The 22,650-nt window shown below is 50.9% G+C and overlaps 1 protein-coding gene across 2 annotated transcripts in view; it reads right to left on the reverse strand.

Annotated features, from left to right (window-relative positions):
• Nucleotides 1–20,122, reverse strand: part of TOX2 (TOX high mobility group box family member 2) — a 136,812-nt gene extending 116,690 nt beyond the window's left edge. The window contains exon 1 of one of the 2 annotated variants that reach the window (XM_038166271.2): nucleotides 19,496–20,122. Coding sequence is in view for 1 of the 2 variants with exons in the window: in XM_038166268.2 (XP_038022196.1) it covers nucleotides 13,568–13,669 (102 nt within the window). In the remaining variant the exon portion in view is untranslated. Of the gene's footprint in view, nucleotides 1–13,567; nucleotides 13,760–19,495 lie in introns of those variants that run through there. The other variant, XM_038166268.2, reaches the window with a different exon arrangement.
• Nucleotides 20,123–22,650: the final 2,528 nt, after the last annotated feature.

The following is a 22,650-nucleotide window of genomic DNA, read 5'->3' on the forward strand; positions in this document are numbered from 1 at the left end:
GCATGATGAAAAAACTGCAAGACACTGCCCTTAAAATCTTCTTGCTTAACGAAGTTAAGAATTTCTGTTTAATGTATATTTAATTTCAAGCTCTCTTTCTCCCTTTCTAGAAAAGCGTAACTCCAACGACATTATTTCTAAATTACTCCCAAGCATTATGTTCTTGGAAGTACTCCCAGCTGTCTGTGACTTACCACTGGGCTTCATTTTTCCTACCCATCCCACCAGGTCTGGAGGAGACTGTGATTGCTGCTTACAGCCCCATAAATCCAAAGACACCCCAAGGAAGCAAACAGAGATGCTCCACGCAGAGCTCTGGTCATTGTACGCCACCACACTACTTGTTCAAATCATCCCCGTGCCTTCAGCCCTGCTGTACCGGGTCTGTAACTTCAGATTACACTTGGGATAAGAGCATCTGGCCCATGCTTGCACTAACAGTGCTCGCCTTGGTGAGCAATACAAGTTATGGAGAGCAGGGGATGGACAAGTTACGGACGGGCTCTACAGGGCACGGACGCCAGGTGCACCAGCTGGCCCTTATATCTCCAGAGCTACCAAGGGGTCATCGAGTACTTGCCATAAACTCGTATGGTGGGGCCACCATGCTCTCAGATTCCCTAAGCTTCCAAGGCAAGCTTTTCATGAGCACGTTTGGCCTCTTTGGTCAAAAAGGCTTATGTGCCACTTTACATGCATCCCCATGAGTTTTAAACATCAGATTTGATGAGCAGCATGGAGATACCTGCTGCTCACAGGCTTGTTTTCTCTTCTGAAGCATCCTGGAGTTGCCACCGTGGCCACCACAGAGGTGGTTTCTCTGCAGGGAAGCTGAGAGCTGAGGTTTGTGGGTGGCAAGGAGCAGCGAGATAGCCAAGCCGCTTCACACAAGCACCCCCAGCCAGGGTCAGGGCTCCAAACAGGGCTCCAGGGCACGTACTCGTCTCTAAAAGCCCCAAATGCCAAAGTTGTATTGCGTTATGTGTTTTTTCTCTCTCTGCCTCGCCAGCTTCTGCAGATGCTTTGGGCAGGGCAGGTCTCCAGGAGCAACAACCCCATGGCACACTGCCCCAGTTTATAAAGCTCTTCTGTGGCAGAGGCCCCACAGCAGCACCCCCTGCACTCCCAGCAGCTCCTCAAGAACTTCGTTTGACCATGCCCAGTGCAGAGAAGCAGAAGTGGCAACTCTCACGATCTCCCACCACCACCACAGATGGCATTTGGGGCTGAGACTCAAGCAGCTGATGGGAACTGACAGCATCCTGCACACCCAGATCCATCAACGGAGCAAACTCGTGGCCATGCCACAGGGGACCAAGGCATCAGACCTCCTGCCAAGGAGCCAGTCCCTTGGCACTTTTACTCTGTGGCACTGTGGGTTAATTGGATGCTGTGACAGGAACAGATGCACAGCTATCTTCAGCATTCATCAGCCTGATAAAGGTTAATTCATTAGCCAGGAGAGACAAGTTCTGCCTTCATTTACACCTCCACAGAGTCACCAGCTCGGAGGAGGTTTCAGAAATGAAACCTGGGCAAATTTTATCAATGAATTCAAATCTTGAACTAAATCAGGAGGAGGAATGGATTTACCCTAATCCCCTCCCAACATCCATCAGCATCACCTGCCAGTTCTGTGGGATTTAATCTCCTTCTAATCTCCCACAAACATTGGAGTATGTGGGGAGGAGGCTGGGCACACAGCAATGGTGGTTCTCTCTCTTCAATTTTGGCTGCCAAATCACATTAAGAAGCACTTAGAAATTAATTAAGGTCTCCGCTAGCACCACTTCCCAGGTAAACAACTGGTTGCAACTGAGAGAGTGCACGCTCCCGAGGAGGTCCCACGCAATTTGGCACAGGAGAAGAGGTCCCCATCCAGCACTTCTGTAGGAATCCAACATCTCCAGGAAGGTGCTCAGGAGCTCAAATCCCATCGGCTGGCTGGCAGCAAGCACAGGGACCATGCAGCCAGGCTTTGCCCTGCAGGCAGCAGCAGGGTGGAGATGCAATGATCCGCCTTAGGTGCTCGCGAGAAACCACGCACATCGCACCCGCCAACGCTGCTGCAAACCCACCAGCAGAAACAGAGACCCCAGTGCTGAGAACAAGCTCTGATGCGCGGGTACCGTGCTCTAAAAACAGTTTAAATCCCAGCCCTGAGTGGCTTACAGGGTGTTTTCATGCCTCCCACTGAAAATGCCAGCAAAAAGGGGGGTATTGGCTCAGATCGCCGTGGATAACGTGGCCGGTGGCCACTCACCTTGGGGGGATGCTGAGCCAAGGCGACACGTGGCATGATGTGCCCGAAGGCAGCGGAGTCAGCGCGGGCGCGAATCCCATCCGGCACGTGTAGGAGCCCCCGGAGCAGAGCGTTAGCTTGCGATTCGAGGTTTACATAACACCGCCAAGCGATTTTGGCAGAAACAATTGTTATTAGCAAGGGAAAGGAAGCATCAGGAACAGCCGGCAGAGCAAAGAGGCACCTCTCGCGGCAGCCCCCAGGCTAAAGAAAAAAATAACACATGTAACAGAAGAAACACTTGGACAACAGGGAGGAAGAGAGGAAACCTCCCCAAAGGGAATTTGCAGCACAGATGAGCAGGGAATTAAGCTTTCCCTTTTTCACCTCCCTCCCACCCGCTCGGACTAAGCTTTGTGCTTCGTTACGGCGCTCCGCTTAAGCTTGTGCCACTTAAACACAGCAAAGGGAAAATGCTCTCATGCAGAGCCCCAAGCTGTGAGGTCTAAGCAGCTCCTGCTGAGCTGCCTCAGCCCTGCAGACACCAATTGTGGAGCTCAGCGATGCTCAGGGCAAGGACACAACACACTCATGGCCTGGCTCCGCCGCTGCATCGGGAGAAGCACCTCCACCTGCAGGAGCTGCGCTCGGAAAGGCTCAGCATCCAGCCATGTTGGATGCTTCATGTAGTAAATTTAAAGCCAATTCAGCCTGGATGGTGCTGGGTTAGTACTATTTGACCTTGAGTTTACCTCCAAACAAGCACGGCACAAAGGAAGCTGGGTCTCCCTGTTGGCTCCTCCAGTGTCTCCAGCTGTGGCCGAAGGGACAAGGCCACCAGTTCTGGGTGGCCCAGCTAGTCCCTGTCTGTGCTACACCACCGCTGGGAGCAGCCGAGATGCCCACAGCCATGCTCAGAGGGCAGGATGTCAGCCACCAGCCCCATTTCACAGCACCAGAGGATCTCTGGTCCCTCAGTGCTCTGGCACGGTGATCTAGTGGTGGGACAAGGCGCAGCAGATCTTCAGAAACTTCCACATCCCACATCCTTCCAGCTGTAACCGCGCTAAGCAAAGAGGCAGCCTGCTTTTGAGACCTGGTTTTGCCAAGCAGAGGATCCCTCCCAAGCTGGCACCATCCCCACGCTCATGGCACGATGACAGTGACACAAGCCCTAGATACAGGAGCTCGCTCTTCTTATCTCTGAGCGGGATTTTGGCAGTCCCAACATGCTGCCCACAATTTCCAACTTTGGGAGCAAACAAGAAGCTCCAGATGAGTTTCAGAACATCATAAGACACCTCCACAAAACAAAAGGATGTTGAAATCCACGTTTCCCAGATACCTGACTTTACGCAGTGCTGTTCAGCAGCCAGGAAGCAGATCTTTGGCTTCACATAGAGGACAGTTCTGGACAGGACTTAGAATGAATCAAGCACAGTTCACAGCAGAAATGTTTCCATGATACACTTGGATTTGCTTGTTCTGCAACAATTTTATTTCGACAATGAATACCACATCTTTACTTGTAGAGCCTCCCTGTGTTTCCTGCAAAACCATACTCCCTCTCTGGCCAGGGAGCTTATGAAGTGCCCAACAGTTGTACCTGAAACTGGGCACGTTCAACATTTGTTTAGTGTGCAGCAGCTCACATTCAGGAAGGCAGCCCCTAGATATCACCGACACCACGATGAAGACAGGCTTTCAGTCCAGCTGGACGAGGCTGGAATATTACAAAGGGACTTTGCATGACTCCAGCACAGCCTGCAGCATCAGCACACACACGGGGCGGCATCACGGTGCCACGCAAGCTGCAAGTGGGAGAAGCGGCACAGTTCTGTACTAGGCTGCCCTTGTTTCTAGCTTGTCACTAACTTCCTCTCAAACTCTCTCACTGTGACCTTTCCAGCCCCCAAAATGAAATGAAATCCTCCACAGCAATACAAATAGTAACACTTTTAGGGAAAGGATGCCAGAGGCGCCTCTGGAGTCTGCAACCTGGATGCCTGCTCCTTCAAGATGTGTTTCGAAATCTCAGTCAATATTGCTTGTTTTCCGAGGAAGGAGGCACTTCACATTTTATTAATTCTAACTAAAGCCCTTTTTATTGCAACCTTGCAATTTAGCATCGTATTGCAGCCATCACCAGCAGGATTCTCACTGTATCAGACCTGCATCCCAAGGCTCTCAGGAGGTATGGGCTGGATGTGGATGTTTTCTTCTTTTGCCATCTCAGTAGTGGAAGGTGCCACTGGAATTATTTTAAATACACTTCTGGAGGTCCCTTCCAACCTATGTTTTATGTTTTTAAGCACATCTTTGTTTCATTTGTACCCTCACAAATTCGGTATCCCTACCAGGGTGTGCACCACTGCTGTCCCCCCAAAAAGAAGCTCACTACATGCCGACCGACTTACTTCAATTGCTGCAAGCTTATGAAGCTCAACAGACCATTTTGATAACATTTTTCCCCTCTCCAAAACCAAAGAGCGGAAAAAAACTGTTTTAAAATTGTTCTCAAAAAGCCTACACACTGGTCTGACTTAAATCAGGTAGTTAAAGACTCCACGTGTGGATTTGCACAGGCATGGTAGAACTCCCTCGTTTGCAAACAGACAGCCACCCACAATTAATTTGCCACCTTGACACAGAAATGCAGATTTTCAATTAATAAAAAAAGCACACGCCACTTGTCTTTGGTTCCCTTTGTGACCTGCAGCCTTTCCTTCTGGGCAGACTTTTTATCGTAAGGGAAAACCAAAAAAAAAAAATAACCTACCACTTAATAATGAAAACATGACTCTGGTTTTCTTGGCATCTAATAAATGTTGTTCTCAGCTTTAGCAGATTTATCAGGTTTAAAACCACCATGTCGCCAAAATCCGTCTGGGGTAGAGGAGACCAGACCATAATTCCAGTGCAGGTTCCTAAATATACACAGATTGAAGCCCGGGTGACCTCACTGTCTGGCTGCAGGGTCAGATCCATGGCTCTGCTGGAAGGTTTTTCTTCTGCTTTCAAGGGCCGTTTGATCTTCAATCAACAATGCTTATCAGCAGTAAAGTCTGCCAGCCATTCCCCAAAGTTTGGTATTTTTAACAGCACATTCTTCTTCTCCTTTGAATGCTATTTAGAGACAAGATAACGCATCAGGGGAAAATGTTGCCTCCCCAGGCTGAACGGCGACAAACAGGGCAGGATCCCACCAGGAGGCACAAATGCTTCCCGGAGCTACAACAGACCCCAGCTTCTCTGGTTCACGTTTCCCCCCCCCCCCCGCCACAGCATTTCTGCTTTTTCTTCTTCAGGTGACATCCAAGCACTTTCTGCACCCACTGCATGAGCTGGGACAGACCAAGATAATTCAGTTAAGTGTCTCCATGCAAAATTTCCCATTAAAATTTCCTGAAGTCGTGTCTATGCTGTCCAAGTTTCCGTTCCGTGAAGGGCCCTGGGGTACACGCTGCCCCCTTCTGATGCCAGGGACTTGACACCAAGTTCCTGAGACTCCCTAAAAATGCATCTCCCATGGGGCTGCTCCCCCAGGGCAAGCTCGCCCCGACCGGCGCGGTGCTCCCAGCGCCAATGAAAGATGAGAGACACAGAACACATTTAAATGGTTTTCTTTATTTTTTTGACAAGGTTTACCTTTGGTTTAGGGTTCAGTAACCGATGAAATGGGAGGTCTTAATTCCATGCCTGGCTTGCATGCAACCCTTTCAGAGATGTTAAAGTGGAGCTCCACACCTCTGGGAGAAAGAAGCCTTTTGGGGAGCCTCGTGCTCCGCATACCCCTTTTCCACAACCTGGATCTTCTCAGTGCTTGGGGTGACCTGAGGCCTTCACAAGAACCCCCCCAAACCCTTCAGGTACCCCAAAATAGCCCGCTGCTTCTGGAAATGGAGGCCAAGGGCAGTTTTCACCAGGCAAAACAGCCGAGCCACAACACAGCCCTTATCTCGCAGCTCTGACCACAAGCACACGAGCGTGCAGGCTCCACCCTGCAAACAAAAGGGGATGCGGAGGAAGAGGATGGTCTGCTCTGAAGGGGAGAGCAGAGGAAGAGCGCGATGTGCACACAGACAGAGAAAGGGGACGGAGCCTCCGGATGAATCCAGACAGGAATGGAAACTCTGAGTCATCGGTCGGTTTTGTGGGAAGAAAACCTGCTAATGTGATCCAGCTAACCCGATAAAGGAGTGCTCCTCGCTCCCACCCTGCCTGGGAACAGGTCCCACCCCGCCACCTCCCTCTCCTGGCCCCTGCCCGGTTAGGAGCTCAACAGAAATGCAGAAAAACTGCACCATGAGAGCAAGCGGACAGGTGTTTAAACCAACAGAAATATATACGTGTACGTGTATGTAAAAATCTCCATTCTAAACAGTCGTGCAAGGCAGCCCCCAGTGAGCAGGCTATAATTAGAGGTCAAGCAGCTGCCTCAGCCCCAGAGTCACCCCATTTCCTCCGATAAGGCTCCTCCGAAGCTGCGTGCAGCCACCAGCACCAGCCGACTCTCAAATCGTCTTTCCAGAATAACAATTACGGGTAGAGGGCCCTAATTTAACACTTAGCTAACAGACGCGCTGGCCACAGAGCTGGGCTGAAATCGCGCAGTCGTCAGGAAGAGATTTAATTATATCTGCAGAGGTCAACCAATCTATGCACGAGATTACGGCGGAGGAGAGATTCTGTGGCATAATGCAAAGATTTCGCCTGCAGGCGATGCAGCAGCCAGTGCCATTTTTCAAAGAAGAAATGGCATCCATCAGAACAAAACCATCACAAGGAAACAATAGAAAGAAGCAGGAGAGGGGGATGCGGATGATTAAAATATTTAAACCTGGCCGCACGTGTGCAAAGCCAAGCAATCCTGCACAGTTTTCAAACACTTTTTTTAGTGGAAAGTGGTGTGATTAGGGTTTGTTTCAGTAAGTTTTGTTGCAAGATTCCCCCTCCCCGCTGCAGCTGAGCCCTGTGTCCCCATCATAAGCTTTAATCATATGGAAACGCATACGGAAAATCATGAAGGTCGAACATTTGAGTTCAAGCATCCAATTAGGAGTCAATGGCACCAAAGCTGGAATCGTGCTAACACTTCACCCCGGCTTTAGAAATGCAGAATAAAATACTAGGAAGAGACTGGGAACACGGTATGCAACAGCTTCAAACAGAAGCTTTGCACTCTCTGGATGGAAAATTGTCAAGGAAAACACATTAGCAGTACAATAACTTAATTTTAATGTAGAGCTGTTAGGAAAACACAATTATATGCTTCATTTACACTGAAAGATATAACCCAACTTATGGTAAAAGCATTTAGAGCTCATTTTGTTAAACAAAAAAATAAATTAGTAGGATGAGCACAAAGGTAATAGGGGAAGTTCAGCACCGAGGGGCGACATCACGCCCTGGGGCAGCAGGGTCCTCACCTCCTGCTCCCTACGCCTGGTGGTAGAGCGGTGCCACACGAAGGCAGAACAAAACCTGAGTTTTTTCTTGAAAAGCGGCAGAAATACCACAATGACAACCGCCAGGCAGCGAGCTAGAGGCACCCGTCCTTGCAACCAGCTGGAGCAGAGCCCCACAAGAGCTCCGCAAGGGCTGCCGGCACCCTGCCTCCCACCACCGGGGCCAGCAGCAGCCCTGCGCTGCACGACCACGGGATGCTCCGTCCCAAAGACACAGAAAATATGATTTCCCAACAGAAACAGGTTCCCCATTATGGATGCATAAAGCCGATCCCCGTGCCTGCTGCAAGCTCAGAGGTACGGACCAAGTCCAGAGCAATTCTTGAATTTACACCGTGGTTACGGATGTGTAACATGCCACGATTTAAAGGACAATATTTATAATTGATCTGAAGCATCATAAAAAGATCAAAGAAACCAGCGAGATTTTGATCCTGAATTTTCAGACTCTTGATGCTTCTTGTTCTATGGGGACTTTCATGGATCAGGCCCTTAACAGTGTTATTCACAACTAAGCCTTACAAACATGTTGCTGTACACAAGCCAGACCGGTCTTCAAAATATCTCAGTTATTCCAAGAACAACCAGATTAAAGCCTTCCCTCTGCGCTTACACATAGGACAACAATTTCTGTGAATGGACGGACATTCATTATTCAGCTCCGAATCCTGGACTTAAAGCCCAAGGCAAAATGAAGCTTCAAACGCTTTCTGTACTGCAAACCATCAAAGATCGCTCTGGAGAAAGCAGGGTCGTCCCACCAAGTGGCTCAAACGCTATTCAGAGAAAGCCCTTGCCCATACTCGGGACCTAAAATCCACATTTTGCAAATCAGCAGGAGCTGCCTGCCAAATGAGAATAAAACGGGCCCCAAATTAAAAGTTTGCAGGGCTTTGTTCCCCATCCAAAATCCTCCATCTCCAAAGAAAGATTTCCTACTTCAAAAACGGAGTTGGCTTCGAAAGTAAAGAGGAAAAGAATATATTTTATCTTCCAGCATGGCAAAGCAGTTCTGGAACAGGGAAAAAGGGACCGTGTTTATCGCTGCAATTTACAAGTTACAGTAAAAGTCAAACCAAAACAGAATGTTCCGCAGCGATGTATTCATTGCATCGACCCGGGCTCAGAGCAGCAGCTCGCATCCCATTTCTGAAGGGTTCTTAAAAGAAGAAGAGAGCCTTGGTTGCAGATTAATACCCATCGCATGACTAGCGGATTTTAGTTATCCATAATTTATGACGGTGTATCGGCAAAATAGTTTCTCTCCATTTATCAGCCGAAGAGGCAAGGCACGGGGGTGTTTGAAGCTGCAGAGCGACAGAGCCCTGTCAGAAAGATCCAGGACAGGTTTTGGCCGTGCTGTTGATTCCTGCAGATATGCTACAGGGTTAATGGCTCTCTGGGAGATGCTGGGGTTCCCGAGGACCATGGGCATTCCCAGTGTCACTGCAGAGATCCAGAGATCCTGGGGGCTGGGTCCTGCTCCTCCCCCCATCAATCATTAGCCTAAGTGGAAATCTAGCATCGTGCTAACCAAGCTTGATCAACAAAACACCAGAAGCAACTAAGAATTTGTACTTAAATCCAAGAGGGAGATGTTGATTCGCTCCCCAGATTTGCTCCACGTTTGCCCAGGACCCCTCCTCGCACACGGCAGCACGGCAGAGCTGCACACACCTTGCTCAGGCAGGATCCCTGCTGCACGCCTCCCTCGCAGAAGTGATTTGGCCCAGACTGCGAACAAAAAAACCTCTCCCTCATACTTACCTACCCCTAATCCAAGGTCTCAGAAATCCTTGCATGCTAATAATTCAGCTAGCACACTAGATACTGTCGCAGCAGCTCTGCTAGGAGCAGGATGAGCCCCTACATTACTAGACTGCATTTTTTTTCCCCTTTTTTTTTTTTTCCCCCCATGGTTTACTTCTTGTGAACCACAATTGCAAAAGGTCTCCCTAGATATGAAGTGGGAAAGATCTCCAACTTTTCACAAAGCAACCGGAGGGAGGTGAAGACATCCCACCGGGGCCTGACGCGTCCGTGGTGCACAACCACACGGCAGCACCCAGGCACCAGCCTGGCCCCAGCAAAGCTTCACCTCCCCAGGCAGGGAGCAGGAGGCAGATCTGCAGCTGGTACCAATGTCCCAGGAAAAATGGAGATGCAAAAAGGGGCTTTAGACCCAGATTTAAAGGGGGAACCTGGAACAGAGGTAGGTGCACCAGATAGCTGATAGCCATGGCTGGTGTGGCTCTGATGAGGGCTCCTTTTGGAGATGGCATCACTTTGAGCTGAACCTCCCCAGCCCTTTGCAGCCGCTGCAGAGGCACAACCTGACACTGAAATGGTCCCAACAAAAGAGTGGGGCCTGGTTCCAGCCCATGGGAAGGGGCTGGCATCCTGGTATGGAAAACGCTCATTGCTATGTGCTCTAGGGAAGCTTTCACTCCGTTATCGCCTCCATACACCAGGCTGAGCCTGGCACCCAGTACAATCCTAAAACACCAGACGAGGAGCATCAGTCCTCCCTGCAGCGGCACTGGGCTCTGGGAAGTTTGGGGTTTGCTCCTCTTCACACACACCATGGCCTCCAGCAGGGCAGGATGCTCCAAGTGGGTCACCCACGATTGAGACTTGGTAGCAGAAGGGCTCCCCAGCTTTCCAACATGCCCAGAGCATAAAAACTCCTTGTCAAACGTGGGTGAAGAGGCTCCTTTCCACCCCACTTTCTATCCAGGGTGTGCAGCCTTTCACCCCATGCCCCCTGGGGTCGGACTCCAGCACACGCTGCAGGTAGGCACTGGCGTTTTGGCTGCCCCTATGAGGGGAACTAAGGGTGGTGAGAGGAAGGGTGAAAATGCAACCCCTGGGGAGGCCTTGGCTGGATGCACGCTCCCCATTTCATTATCCCTTGAAACATCCCTCGTCCATTAGAAATGGAAATTCTGGCACTTCACAGGCACCTCCGTAGCCGCAAAGAGAAATCGTGGCTTGCTGCAGCGTGCGGATGAGATCGGAAATCTCACGGTAACAATTTCACATTCAACAAGCACACAAAACAATCCTGTTAACGTCTCGGGATGCTCTGGGCTACAGCGCAGCTCCCTGCGAGCTCCCTGCCTCTGGGCAAAGCGCCTGCCGGCTCCGGGCAAGTTATTTACAGGCAGTGACACTGCGCACAGCCTCCCGACATTCCCTAAACAAACGAATAAACACAGCAGCCCATCGGGAGCAAAAAGCTGAACCCGAGCAAGAAAAGCGCTTTAAATCAGAGGGCTTTGAAGCCCCTCCATAAACCCCGCCTCGCTCCCGCAGCATCGCCCCAGCTCAGCAGGGATCCTGCCGGCACGCTCCGGGGCCGAAAGCACTGCGCGGCGATGCTGCTCTGCTCTCGGGATAGAGCAGATCCCACGATTTCATACAGCCCTCTATGAGAACTCCTCACTTTTCCACTTCACTCTCTCCTTCTTCATGGAATTTTACAAGTGGAGATGTTTCAAGGCAGACAACGTCTTATTCAGCCTGGCTCCAGGCTGAGACACCAGCACGGAGCAGGAGCGCATGGTTAGGGACCGGCAGGAGTTTTTGGAGCTTCGCTGAAGGTCCTGCACGGCTCCAAGGACGTGCGTGTGCTCAGACAGCACTTGCTGCAGCGGGCACGAGGTGAGAGCGTGCCGGTGGGCGTATGCAGCCTGCAGTGGCCCTACAAGCTCTCTGGAGCGAAGGCTGCAGGCGCAGCAGGCGATACGGGTGGCACCACCGCCCCTCGGCACTGGGACTGCCAGACCTGCGCTCAATTGAGAGCACAAAGTCAACCCGCTTCATCTCTGGCTCCGTTCCAGCAGCCTCATCCCACAGACAAACGTGCACCGCTGCGCATAAGCAAATGACATTTGATAACTCAGAAAAAGAGAAAGAAAGAAAAAAAAAAAAAGAGCACCCTGAATATCGGAAAAGGGTAAGTCGCTTCCTTTCTTCCTCCCGCTGTCTTAAGATCCTCTGTAGCAGTGACAACAGCAGCATCTGGTGGCAGTGGTCAGTACCTTGGGTGCTCCTCTCCAGTGTCCCATCCACCCGCACCAGCGCTGACCCATCTCCCGGTGTGCCGGCTGCGCTGGCTGGAGCCCCGGGGACGAGGCTTCCTCCAGCCTCCCCGTGCACGGCCCCACGATGCCTCTCCTGCCACACGCACAAGCAAGCACCCGCGGATCTATCGGGACTAATCCGGGACTAATCTCAGGGATTCAGGCCATGGATGAGCCCACGCTCCCCAAGGCTCGGGCAGGAGATGTTGGGGGGACACCAGGATGGGGCAGCCCCGTGCCACAGGCCTGCTCCAGTGCTGCCTGCCCGAGCTCAGGGAAGAACACCAGAACGTAAACTAAACTGTATTCACATCTCAAAACTTCTTGGTAAAATCGAGTTCCTAAAGCCTGCAGGATTTGGGGGGGGGGGCGCAGCTCTCAGAGGCACAAGCTCGTGTATTTGATCCCGGATCTCCAGCGTTCGCACACTGTATCGGCTGACGTCTCAGCGGCACGGATAACCTGCTCCCAGGGGGCCCGGCTCTCGTTAGTGTTGTGAGAGCATATTTAGCATTTTAAGAGCAACGGCAGTGATAATAAAACAGTTTGAAACTAGCAGTACGCGGATACAGAAGAAATCAATTTAAGTTGTTTCCTTTCAGGATAATCAAGCATCTCCAAATAAATGAGAACTATTAGGTTTACTCCAACTTAATAAATAGAGACAAATAACCCCAGTGACAGAGCACGGTTAAATACACATCCCGACGCATGAAGATGAATTCTCTGCAGCGGGGAAGCCACCCAGCTTTCCTTCTGCTTCTTCACAAAGAGTCCGATCCCGAAGTAGCACAACAGCGAGATGAGCCGAGGGCACCCTCGGCCGCGGTCCCGCCGCAGGAGCCTTTCTCCCTTTATTAACTTTTTTTTCGGGGCGATTCCCGGGATTTGGCCCGCCAGGACGCAGGCACTGGGGGCTCAGACCGGGACCCTCCCTCCGATCGGCTCTGCGCCCCCCCGGCTTTGTTGCTCTTCTCCTCGGCACCCAGCCGGCGGTCCTGGCGGAGAACTCCGCATCCCCCCCGCCCAGCACCCTGGCCCCTTCCCTTCGCCTTCCCCCGGCTGCAGGATATTTCCTAGGGCTCCTCCAGCGCTCTCCAACGTCCCCCCAACCCTCACCCCCCCCTCCCCGCGGATCCCTCTCGAGGCTGCGGGAAAACGGCACCCGCGGTGCGGGGCGCGCAGGGAGCGCGGGGCCGGGGGGGGGCAGCTCCGGACCCCCCCAGCTCAGCCCCGCAGCCAGCGGCGGCCCCGCTCCCGCAGAGCCCGCTCCGAAAACCCCGCAAAGCGCCCGACAACACCAAGCAGCCCGTGAAGCGCTCCGAGAGAAACCCTCCCGCAGGGAAAACACGACCCCAAACCCGATCGCTCCCAAACCAACGAAAGCAACCGCTCCCCCCCATACCCCCCCGTACCCCCCCCTCCCCCGGCCGCCCCGCAGAGCCCCGCAGAGCCCCGCACGGCCCCGAGCGCTCCCCTCCCGGCGGTGCCGCTCGCAGCAGGCAGCGGCTCCGGGCGCCTCCTCCGCGGCGGCTCCGGGGCGAAGCGAAGCGGGCGGCAGCCGCCGCTCTCCTCGCCGCTTCCCGGCCACTTTTAAAATTCCCTCCCGCCGCCTCCAGCACTTTTTCCACCCACCCGGCGAGAAGTTGCGGGACCTCGGCGGGACGCTCCGGAGCAGCCCCACGATCCCCGCGCGTGTGCGTGTCCCTGTGCGTGTGTGTCCCCCCCCCACACACACACCCCCCAGCCTCATTCACCCCGACCCCTTTTACCTTGTTGCAGTGATAATAATCCAGCGGCCCCAAGCAGGGGGGGTCAGCGCCGGGCAGGGAACCCACGGCGGTGGGGGCGGAGGGGTAAAACCTAACGTCCATGCCGGGGCTGCGGGCGGCGGCAGGCGGGGGCTCCAGCGGGCATGGACCCGGCTGCGGCGGCGGCGGTGCCTCTGGCGCGGGGGGCGGGGAGAGGGCGGGAGGCGGCGGCGGCGGCGGCGGGGGGGGGCGGGCGGCGGCCCCCGGCCCGCCCCGCTCCGCACCGCCCCGCTCCGGGGCCGCTATTGTTCGCGGCGGGGCCGGGCGGCGGCTGCCCCCCCCCCCACTCCTCCTCCTCCTCCTCCTCCCCTCCCGGCCGGCGCTGGGACGGGTGGAAAAAAAAATAAATGCAAAGGGTTGGAGCTGGGGTTGTTCCCCTCTCGCCCCCTCACCACGTCCCCGCCGGGGTGGGGGATTGGGGAGGAGGGGGTGATGTAAAGGTGCGACCCCCCCCACGCTGTGCCCGGAGCTCTGGGAGCGCGCCCCGCTTGGAGCATCGCAGCCCTGCTGCCGGGCCGGGCGCGGGATGGTGCCCGCAGCCTCCCGCAGCACTCGGGTGTCCCCCCCCAAATCCCCCCGGCAGAAGGACGCCTCCCGGCCCGGCTCGGCACGACCCCAAAGCGGAGAGCTCGCTCCCGAAAGCTCCGCGCCCCCCCCGCGCTCCCTCCTGCCCACGAACCCCGCTCAGCCCCGGCTCCCCGGCCACCGGTCTCCCTTCTCCCCCCGCACCTCTCGGCCTCCCCCCGGCCTTCCCCCGACTGTCCCCGGCCGTGGCTCGCAGCGCAGACCGGCCCCGGGACCCCAAACACCCCCCAGCAGCTCCCTTAGGAACCCAGCCCAGGATAACCCCACATCATCGCCCGAGCTGGTGCGGGATGGGATGCTGCTCCCAGAGACACCGAGTTGCCGTAAGCCCTCCGTGAGCTCGCAGACGGCAAGGACAGAGGTGAAAGAGCCACTTTTCTGGCAAATTATTGGTGGAAAAGGCCTCCTTTTATTTATTTTTTTTTAACATCATGACTACGAAGGCACGGTTGCAACTTGCACCCTGCAGGACTGGGCAGCCCTGCTCTGTCTGTAGCAGGAAAACTGTGCTACATAAATACAGGACTCTTCCACAAGGCTCCTTCACTGCAGCAGTATCTCCAGCTCCTGCCAAATTCAGGAGTGGGGATGCAGGTTGGCATTTCGAGGGAATGCCAGCTCCAGGAATCCAGTGATTATGTAAAAATCACGGCTCTCATTTAAATTGAAAACAAGATTTTAGCCGTCCTGATGGTGGAAAAAAAAAAAAAAGGATTTGAGGATAAAAATTGATTTGGGCACAGAAACTACTTTACTTTTATTATTATTCTTCCAAACAATATGATTTTCTTGAAGAAGCATTGGTCCTTCTGTGTGGCAGGTCGGTTTGTGGGAGTTCTCCACGAGGCAAACTGCTCCCAGGTCTCCTCCTGGTCAAAGGCGACGCACGATGTTCTGTGTAACCGCTTTGCTGATCTGCATTCAGCTGATCCGTGCTTTTCCCAGTTTGCACACATCCAGAAAGGGCTGCCTTTCCTCTGTGTTTCAGCAAACACTGCTCAGTCATGTCAAATTCTGGGCTTCGTTATTTTTGTACAACCCTCCCAAGTACGGTGACTAGTATATTATGAAGTATAAATAATTAAAACTAAATGAGAGTTGTCAAAATAATGGAACAAAGTGTATTTTATGATGCATTATTCTGGCTTGTTTATCCACAAAATTCAGTAATTAGTAAGCAGCCTCTGAGTCATTAGTATGAATTAGCAAGGTTTTACTGTATTATTATCTTTATTAATTATCATAATTATTATATTTCATATAGTGTAGAGACATTGCTAGCAGCTTTACAGTTAAGGCTGAATTGGCTTTTTCACTTAAAGCAGGATTAAATTCTGTTGTTTCCCATGAAAATAAATGCATTTTGTCACCAAACTTGCGGCATCTCTCGGCAGATACAACCCGGTTTCTTTTCAGTCCCATTCAAACCATTTTAGCAGCTCGCCTTTTCCAAACGTGCCACCAGTTCCTTAATGTCTCCTCAGATCCTCAAAACACGAGATTCACAACAATCAGCCCTGTCAAAGTTTGCACATTCATCTGCCTTTGGCAGACCTCAAACAGAGACTGATCTGAAAACTCAGGCGTCACAAAGTGTTATTGCTATTAATATCCATAAATGCCTTTTTTTTTTCCCTTTATACCAAGGGAAGCTGGCAGAGGAGACGCTCTCCATCAAACACTCTCGCAGCTCACCCCAGGGACGTCTCCAGCGTTTCTGCTCCCCAGGCTGTCAGGACAGGACAACGCAGTAGAGCTGAGTGCCGGCTGGCTCCCCAGCGTGCCCCCAGCCCAGGGTCCGGAGGGCGAGGTGCCATCAGGTGTCTGCAGCCTCTGCAGTGCCCTGCCTGGCACCAGAAGCTCCTGCTGCACCACGGGCACCTCCCTGGGCTCACTATGCCTTCAGGAAGCCTCCCTCCAACTTGGAGGTGCTGCTGAGTGCCTTCCTCAGCCTGTTTTTCTCCCACGTTTCAGTATTTTTTGTCCATCTGAACAGTTTGGTGTCTGCTCAGTGGAGCTCACGTGCAGATAGGGACCTACCAGGAGATGCAGATTTGTCTGAGCTTCTGCTCTCCTCTAGCACTTCAGCGTCCCTGTCAACCTAGGACCAGCATCACACAGCCTCTCCCCGCAGAGGCAGACAGACTAACAGTGCAGAGCTGCTTCCTGGAGGGCAGACGACAAACCATGCATCCTTCCTGAAGAGCATGGGCTTGTCAGACAGCCCCAAAAGAACGGCAAATTGCAGCTATGAGAGCTGCCCCATCAAAGGAGCCACCTTACGTACGGCTTCCTCACTGATGGCCGTGGCCAGAAAATAGCAAAAAGGCAAGCAGAACATCCTTGGATGAGGATGGCTCTGACCAGGCAGGGTGTGAGGATGTGGTCCTGCAGTATCACCCATGTTGGGGTTGCAGCAGAACTCAGGAGGGAGCGAGGAGCCTCTTTGGGACTTCTGTTGTCCACATGGGGGGAGTTGAATGAATTTAGGTACCTCCTCGGCTTTGCCTATAGGAGGGAATTTCCCATACAGGGGTTTGAATGTAGGTATCTGAATACTCTGCTTACTGCTATCTGTCCTATCTCTGAGTCTTTCCCAGTGGGTCGGAAAGAACTCAGTCTTTCCTTTTCCATCAGCCCTGAGTCAGTGTTAGCAGAAAGCAAAATGAGCAACCCTGGAAATTCAGCTCTGTGGCAGCCAGTGGAGCAGGGAGATGTTGGGCCTCATGAGAACAAGGCTGTTGTCCCCCCGTGATACCAAAGCAGGACAGGTCCCACATGCAGCCCTGGAGGCTCAGCTCGCTTCACACCAAGTGCTACCACCCAAACATCTGGAAAATGGGAAGTATTGCAGGGGTCAGCCCCAGCCCACGTATCTGCCATTAGCAGCTACAAAACCTGCAGGCATGGTTCAGGTCAGGCCTCGAGGTGTTCCTCCTGGGCTGGCTCAGCTCTGGAGAAGCTGGATGGCATCCCCCATAGGGAGTGCTGGGTGCCAGATGGGGCAGGGGGTGGTGGGGCAGTCCCACTGGAGCCCCAAACAGGGAACCAGGAAAAACAAATCAACCAAACAAAAACAACAGAGCAATGACCTTGTGTTTGGGCCAAGCATCAAAAGACAAAAGGGACAGACCGGGATGGCTGGAGGGACAGCAGACCTAGCCATGATGCTCACAGCAGAGCTGAGTCTGACAGCAATTAAAAGACGTGTTCTTTTCGTTCTTCTCACAACTGACTCCTCACCAAACCCAGCAGGTTTTTAGCTCCTTTGGCCGGGTCATTGAAAGAGTAGCTGCAAACATGACAACTCACATTTCATGCCTAACGTTAGCACTGGAACAGAGAGAGCACAGGGTGATTATCTCAGCAATCCCATTTAAGCCACACTGACTCCTCACAAAGAAGAGAAAACTCTACAGCAAGTATTTCTAAATATTAGGCTAAACCTGAACAATCATAATTTCAAAGGCACCTTTTAGAAGCAGGAAAGTGACTGAATTTATCAGCTTCATTATTTGTTTCAGAGTAGTCCTCCAGCACCCACTGCTCCTTATAAGAGTATATTTTAATTCTTGACATACCATCTAAAATGCCTGCTGAAATTATTTTTTTAAAGAATTTTGCACCATGCAATTTATTATTTTAAAATACTGGTATCAATTTTCCACCGTATTATGCAGCTATATGTTGACATTTTAGTCTCATCCCCAGTTTATATCTGAGAACTATTTAATTCAGAGCTACGCTCCTCATTTCTGCTGGGAAGTATATGGATCTCTAAATATTCAGTAGTTTCATTGGTCATAAAAATGCTGAACAAATGGATAAAACCAATTGCCAATAAACACAATGCAAATGTGTACATTAAAATGCAATGAAATTGGATTAATTAAATCCACATTGCATCTGGATTCACATGTAATACAGAACAAAATTAAATGCGACTCGAGAGCTCCCTATTACTTTAAAACGGGTCTGATTGAAAGCGTGTTCATTTACCTGCGTGGGCTCTGGGTCAGGAACTGTGCCAGTAAATAATAACATCCACAATCTAGATAAGCTAGATTTGACCCACAAATCAAGGTTATGAATTTGGCATTTCATGTCATTTAAAATCTAATGTAAAATTGCATCTCTGCTAACAAAACAGATGGTATTAGGCCTTCTTTTTGGCATTGGGTTTTGGTACCTGTCCAAAAAATCTTCTTGACATCCTTTAAATGCAGCTATTTAACCACCTGTCACTTTGCTTTAGATGCCCATTGAATTTCTGACAGGAAAAACATTATTTTGTCTACACATTATTTCATGACACAAGAAACGTAGCACATATACAGCAAAGTTTACACATTGTGTGAAAATCTATTAAAATTAAAAAAAAAAAAAAAAAAGAGGAGAGTTGTTACATGCTACTAAGGCAATTACTCCATAATTAATGTCATTGATAGGAGAAAACATTCCAGAAGCCCAAATATGACAAAACAAAACAAGCTCAAACCCAGCAGAGAAGCAGTAAGGGTGCTCACACATCAGCTTACATTGTTCTGCCCAGGTGAAAATACTTCTCTCCTGCCACATACCAGCTTGGCTGACGCTTATGAATGAATCATTTTCCACCAAAAAGCTCCATTAGCACGTACATGCTGAAGACAAAAGGTCCCAACAGTGTAAAACACCTCAGCGAGTTCCTTCTCGTGGCCCACGCGGTGCAGGTTGCTGCGTACAGCCAGGCCTCGTGGCTCGGCCTCATGAAAGCCTTGAGGGTTTTACCCACATGGAGCTGCAGCTGGGTGGGACCTCGTCTTTATTTTTTGGCACGGAAACGTAACAGAGCTGGAGGTAGGCACGTTTCACATGGGCCAAGCGTGCAGACATGGCTGTGCCAGGTGCTTAGCTGCTCGACTGGATGAAGAGATTTGAGGCACAAGCGCTCGCATGAGCCCTCCTCTCCCTCAGGTTTCGCAGTGAATCAGCCCCCTGCGGGGCCAGCTCAGGTCTGTGTCAATGTCAATGTCTCTGTCTCACAGCACCACAGCAAGCTGGTCTCAGTTTGGGAGCTGCCTGATGTAACAGGAGGATGTTTCACGTTTTGTCAGCAGCCTCGTCCCCTCACACACCGGAGGTGTTGCTTCTGCCGGCCAGAAACTTCAGCACTTGAGGCGAGACCCCTAGCCTCACCTCCTTCACTCCATGCCAAAAGGCACCCCTGATTTTCCCAAACATCGAGTGGCCAACGGGCCCCTGCCTCCTCCAAGGCACGGGACAGCATTTTAGAAAATAATTTTAGAAAATAAATTGACTCACCGACACAGAGTTGCTTGCAAAGTCCTAGCCTCAGGCTCTGCAGTCACATCTGTCCCGAGCCTGCCCGGGGCGCTGGGGGCTCTTTGGCTGTCTGGGGCCCGGTGTCCTTGGCTCGCAGCGTGTCCTCCTCCCGAGCTCTGCTGTGTAGGAGGAGGAGGCAGTCTGAACAGTAAGTGTTTGCTCAAAGCTGACCTGGCCGGTAATGCTTGTGTAAATTTTGAGCAGGGAGATAGCAAAAGAGATCCTTGACACAGCTGTATCTCCTGATGTGGCTGCATCTCCTCCACGTAATGAGAGGAGCTCTGGCCCTGCCTCGGGGGGCTTTGGGCCAGCTCTGCCCAGCTCCCACCTCAGCACGCTGGCACGGTGAGCACTGGCATGCCATGCTGAAGTTTATAATTCCTTCAGAAAAATGTAAGCTTTCCTCAGGCAAACTGTAAGCAAAGAAGTGAACCGTGTCCAGGAGTGTAAATACAGGCAGTGTCTTGCGCAGACAGACTTCCCAAATTTTACCCCAAAGGAGAAGAGAAGCCTGCAAGAAGCTTGCTCTGCTGCCACCTGGGGAAGATGTCCAAGGACAACCCAGGAGGCTGGGGAGGTGATGCCCAACTCCACCAGATACATTACCCTGCATGCGACAAAAACCAATTTGTCAGGGTCATATGCCACTTGTATAATTGAGGAAATTAATCCCAGGTGCCTCCCCAGCCACTGGCAGGAGTGCTACACCAGAGATTAATTTGGCTTCATATCTTTAATTTTACTGTGCAGCAGCTGAGAAGAAGCATTGCTTTTGATTTCAAGGATGTCACATACTGTGACCAACTTTAACAGTTTCTTCAGTATTCTTCCTCCCAAAGTAAAGCAGTCATTTCTTATAACTGCATTTTGAATGAATGTCTCAGGCTCACGCTCTGAAAGTGATGCAATTGAATCATCTTGCTGGTTCATTTTGAGGGGTGAAGCCCACACTCCCCTCCTCTGCCCAGAAAATTAATCTTTCTGAGAGCATCTCGCTGACTCTTCAATGCAACAGAGTGATTTTTGTTTTATAAATGGTCTCCTGAGCTTGGAATAGTTGGCTTCTTTCTCTAAACTTACTCAATATTTTGGCAGTGTGAGGGAGCTCCTGTATTCACCCTCAGCCCAGGGAGATTATCATCTAATCTTTAGATATTAAGTCTTTAAAATGTTTTTTCCTCGTATTCTCCCGCATGAACACACACTGCAGCCATATCTGAGAAACCCAAATATCACTGCCTTAAGAATCGGGGCTAGAAATACATCACAGATTTCACTTGCTATCTTATACTTTCCTAATGGCAAAAAGTTACATTTTAAAAGACAAATATTAGCAATGGTTGGTGCATGTTATTAGCTGAGCCAGACAAATAATGGGTTTTCATTTCAATGGCAGAACTGAAGACTATAGCAATGCCAGGGAGGGTGTGGGGAATTATCATGGGTTAACCCCAAATCATCATCTGTCTGAAACAAAACTTTCAGCTCGGTTTCAGGTTACTTGCTGCCCTTTATATCTTAAGATAATTACATCAGTCAGGAAACAGAGACCCTCTTTCAAAGCGAAACCCGAAAATGCCTCATTTTGAAAGTGTTGAAATGAGATATTTTGAGTATTTTCAACCCGTTCCTCCCACCTCTCTTTCTCCTGCAGAAACTAATTGCAAAATTAATACTGAAAGGGTTGTGAGGCTTTGGAATGGGCTGCCCAGGGAAGCGGTTGAGTCACCAGCCCTGGCGGTCTTTAAAAGATGTTGAGATGTAGACTCAGTACTATGGTTTAGTGGAGGACTTGTTAGTGCTAGGTCAGAGGACTAGGTGATCTTGGAGGTCTTTTCCAACCTCGATGACTCTGTGATTCTGTGATACTAATCACAAGTTGCTTAACTGTCTGGGCTTTATGACAAATTCAGTTTTCAGCAAAAAGCTGCTTCAACGAAAACAAAACAAGCTCAGTGTGGGCTCTGCAGGCTGAGCCACTCAGTACGTGTGCTAGATCAACCAAAACCAACTTTCAGACCGGTGATCCCCACACTCTGCAGCTCACTTTCTGACCACTTCAACTTACCAAAATAATTTGCTGAGACACAGAATGGGAGAGGACTTATGGATGATGAAACTCAGGCTTTTAGATGGAAGTCAGGTTTAGGTTTAAAAGAAGTTAGGTTTAATGGCTCCCACACAGCAAGCATGCACGTGCTGGTTGACACATACACATGCAAAATTGGTCCACACTGAAGGTCTGAAACACCCACGAGCTCCTGTTCCCACAGCTGCTGGAGGACATCGTGTGTGACTGCAGCAGGAGGAAGGAGGACTGACCCCATCCTCACATGCCAGGACGAATTGCTGGGGGGGCACATTGCACTGACACAACCTTTTTCCACCATCACACCAGGCTGTGGGCAATTTATCACGGCAAGAAGTTGCCTGGGATCCCAGGATCTGCAGAAAGTAAGTTTTTTTCCACATCAGATCACTTTAATAAAACAGCAGATAAACACAGTACTTCACTATGGTCATGAGCTGGAGGTACAATGTCCTTTTTTCACCCCCCTGTTATTCTTGGTTTGTTTGGTTTTGTTTGTTTGTTTGTTTTGTGGGCTTTTCTTGTTGTTATTGCTTCAAGCAGATAAAATAGTTTCAGCAAATTAAATGCAAATAAAAACAAATCCAGACACTGCTTCCTGTGGATGCGTAGCTGCCTTCGCCCACAGGCTCTGGGCTGGATGAGCCCCCCAGCTGTCACTTCGTGTCCTGGGCCATGGTGGCAGACCAAGCACCACAACGCAGAGCAGAGCCCCCATCTCCCGGAAATTTGTGCTTTCCCCTGAAAGGGGAGTCTCGAGATTTCAGACAAACCTGTGCCAGCTGACTGTGCAACTAAAGAAAACACTGATGTAATTCAATGAACAATGAGGAACCCAAACTTAGCACAATGATCATTCTGGCTTTGTTTTCGATTTCGGCAGCTCTGCACAGCATTGATTACATTCACAGGGGCCGTGCTTGCAGAAACCAGGGGCTGCAAGGGAGCACATTCTTCCCTTGTATAAGAATATATCCCTACTCCATGGGAATGAGCAGACTTTTGCAGGATGAAACCCACTCACACAGCACAATTATATCAAGTT

This window comes from Anas platyrhynchos, chromosome 21, assembly GCF_047663525.1.
Source record: "Anas platyrhynchos isolate ZD024472 breed Pekin duck chromosome 21, IASCAAS_PekinDuck_T2T, whole genome shotgun sequence".
Lineage (NCBI taxonomy): Eukaryota > Metazoa > Chordata > Aves > Anseriformes > Anatidae > Anas > Anas platyrhynchos.